Source organism: Apis dorsata, unplaced genomic scaffold (genome assembly GCF_000469605.1).
Source record: "Apis dorsata unplaced genomic scaffold, Apis dorsata 1.3 scaffold_1040, whole genome shotgun sequence".
In the NCBI taxonomy this organism is placed as follows: domain Eukaryota; kingdom Metazoa; phylum Arthropoda; class Insecta; order Hymenoptera; family Apidae; genus Apis; species Apis dorsata.
This window is the reverse complement of record NW_006264138.1, coordinates 41,437-43,431: the sequence shown is the minus strand read 5'-3', so window position 1 is coordinate 43,431 and position 1,995 is coordinate 41,437. Positions and strand designations below refer to the sequence as shown.

The 1,995-nt window shown below is 28.1% G+C and overlaps 1 protein-coding gene across 1 annotated transcript in view; it reads right to left on the bottom strand.

Moving 5' to 3' along the window:
• The window catches only part of LOC102672228 (nuclear pore complex protein Nup88), a 56,984-nt gene extending 55,528 nt beyond the window's left edge, over nucleotides 1–1,456 (bottom strand). The window contains exon 1 of the mRNA XM_031514508.1: nucleotides 1,142–1,456. Coding sequence (XP_031370368.1) covers nucleotides 1,142–1,348 — 207 coding nt within the window. The 5' untranslated portion in view covers nucleotides 1,349–1,456. The remainder of the gene's footprint in view (nucleotides 1–1,141) is intronic.
• Between the last annotated feature and the right edge of the window lie 539 nt (nucleotides 1,457–1,995).

The window sequence follows — 1,995 nt, the reverse complement described above, 5'->3', positions numbered from 1 at the left end:
CTGCCCATTCTCACTGTGCGCTGCGTTCGCCATGTCCTCCTCCTCCCCCCTCCCTCCCCCTTCCCTTTCATTTACCACGTAATCATTTTCCACTAGCGCGCGTATGCACGTACACCGATTAACCGCGAGACGCGTCTACCTATGCGTCCGTGGACACGCGCTTCTGCCACTGTCTATGTATATTGGTATCGCGGGCCATAATTTAACCGGAGCTTAATCGCTTCGAATCAAAAGTTCGCCGGAGAAAACGCTTTCGCGGTAATCGTCGTAAAGCGAACGCATCGTGCTACGATAATGGTCTCGATTATCGAGCAACTTCTGCTTAACCAACGACCGAATCATTAGCCAAAAGTGATCGGCCCCTTTTTCGCGCGATTCTAGTAATTTCCTTACATGTTTACATGTTTATCTATTTTCGAATGATGACGAATGATTTTTTCAGATAATAGAATATAATCGCAATGAATAAATAGATATTATATTAAGATTTCGATATTATATTATTTATAAATACGTTTATGTATAAATAACAATAATAATTTATTACTTCGATTTTTTCATCAATTACTTCGATTTTAAATATTTTTAACGTTCCATGTGATAAGAGATTAAAAAAGATAAATTAGAAAAAAAGATTAAAGAGATTATAAAAGATATAATTAAAAGTTCAACAGTTTTTAATATATGAGTCTCGAGTTTATCTATCGATTTCGTATTGTAACCAAAAAAATTATATAATATTATATATTTATATAAAAATTATATAAATAATCATAGATATAACTTGTATTTAATTTATTGTGCATTTGATACAGATACATCACAAATATTTTTTCTTATAAAATTTTTCTAATAGATTACATTTAAATAGATTATATTATGATATTAAACAACATAAATTGTTTTCCTAATAAAGATTCGTTTTCTCATTATTGTATTTATATTTTATTATTATTGCAGCAAATATGAATGAAGGTAGAAAATAAAGCGCTTGCGCGCATTTCGATACACGTTATACAGGTTAGGTTTGTATACAATAAGCAATTCGATGTAAAGACATATCTCGTTATTTTTTTTTTCCTCCCATTAAATTATCTATAAATCGTATAATTTTATTATGAATTGAATGTTGTTGACTTACTTGATAAAGTACATCTCCGTCTTTTCCCCGCGATGCTGCAACGTTTAATGTCATCACACAAGAATCATTCGCATTCCATACGTATAACACGTTGTCACGAATTTCTAAAATATTCCTAGTATCTTTGATATTTCCCGACAAGCCATTTTTTAATTCTAGAAATAAACGATGTTTATTTAAACAAAGAGGATCCGTATATAAACTCATTTTGGCACAAAACAAGGTTATAACACCACGCACTATATAAACGACAACAACGAAGTTTCTTCATTGATTGGCAGCAAGGCAGCCAACCTTGTAACATCATACGCATGTGGCAACACTGTCGCCTAATTTCGATATGCATTTGGCTTTATGTGAAATTTTATACTCCATCGAAACGATAATAGATTATTGAGAAAATAACGTTATTCATGTACTTTTGTATTATTTAACAATAAAGTGATATAATCGTTGAATTTATTTTTTTATTTTTATTTTGTGTCATAATAATTTCTATTAATAAAAAGTTATATTTTTTTTCTTATAGTAATTAATGAAAGTATAAAGATATAATAATTTGGATACAATAATTATATGTTTACATATTTATATGCATCGTTAATATACATTGCTAATATTATATAATAATTAAAGTCATCGTATATATACATATACATGTATGGATTTTATATATTAAAGTAATGATAGCATATAAATAAAATACTGCTGTATATAAAAATGATATAATAATATTTATACACATTATATTTAATTATTTAATAATAAGAATTGATTTTATAATATATTTGAAAATAAATATAATGAAAAAAAAAGAAGCAATTATAAAAAAAATAAATACCAATTAATTTCGT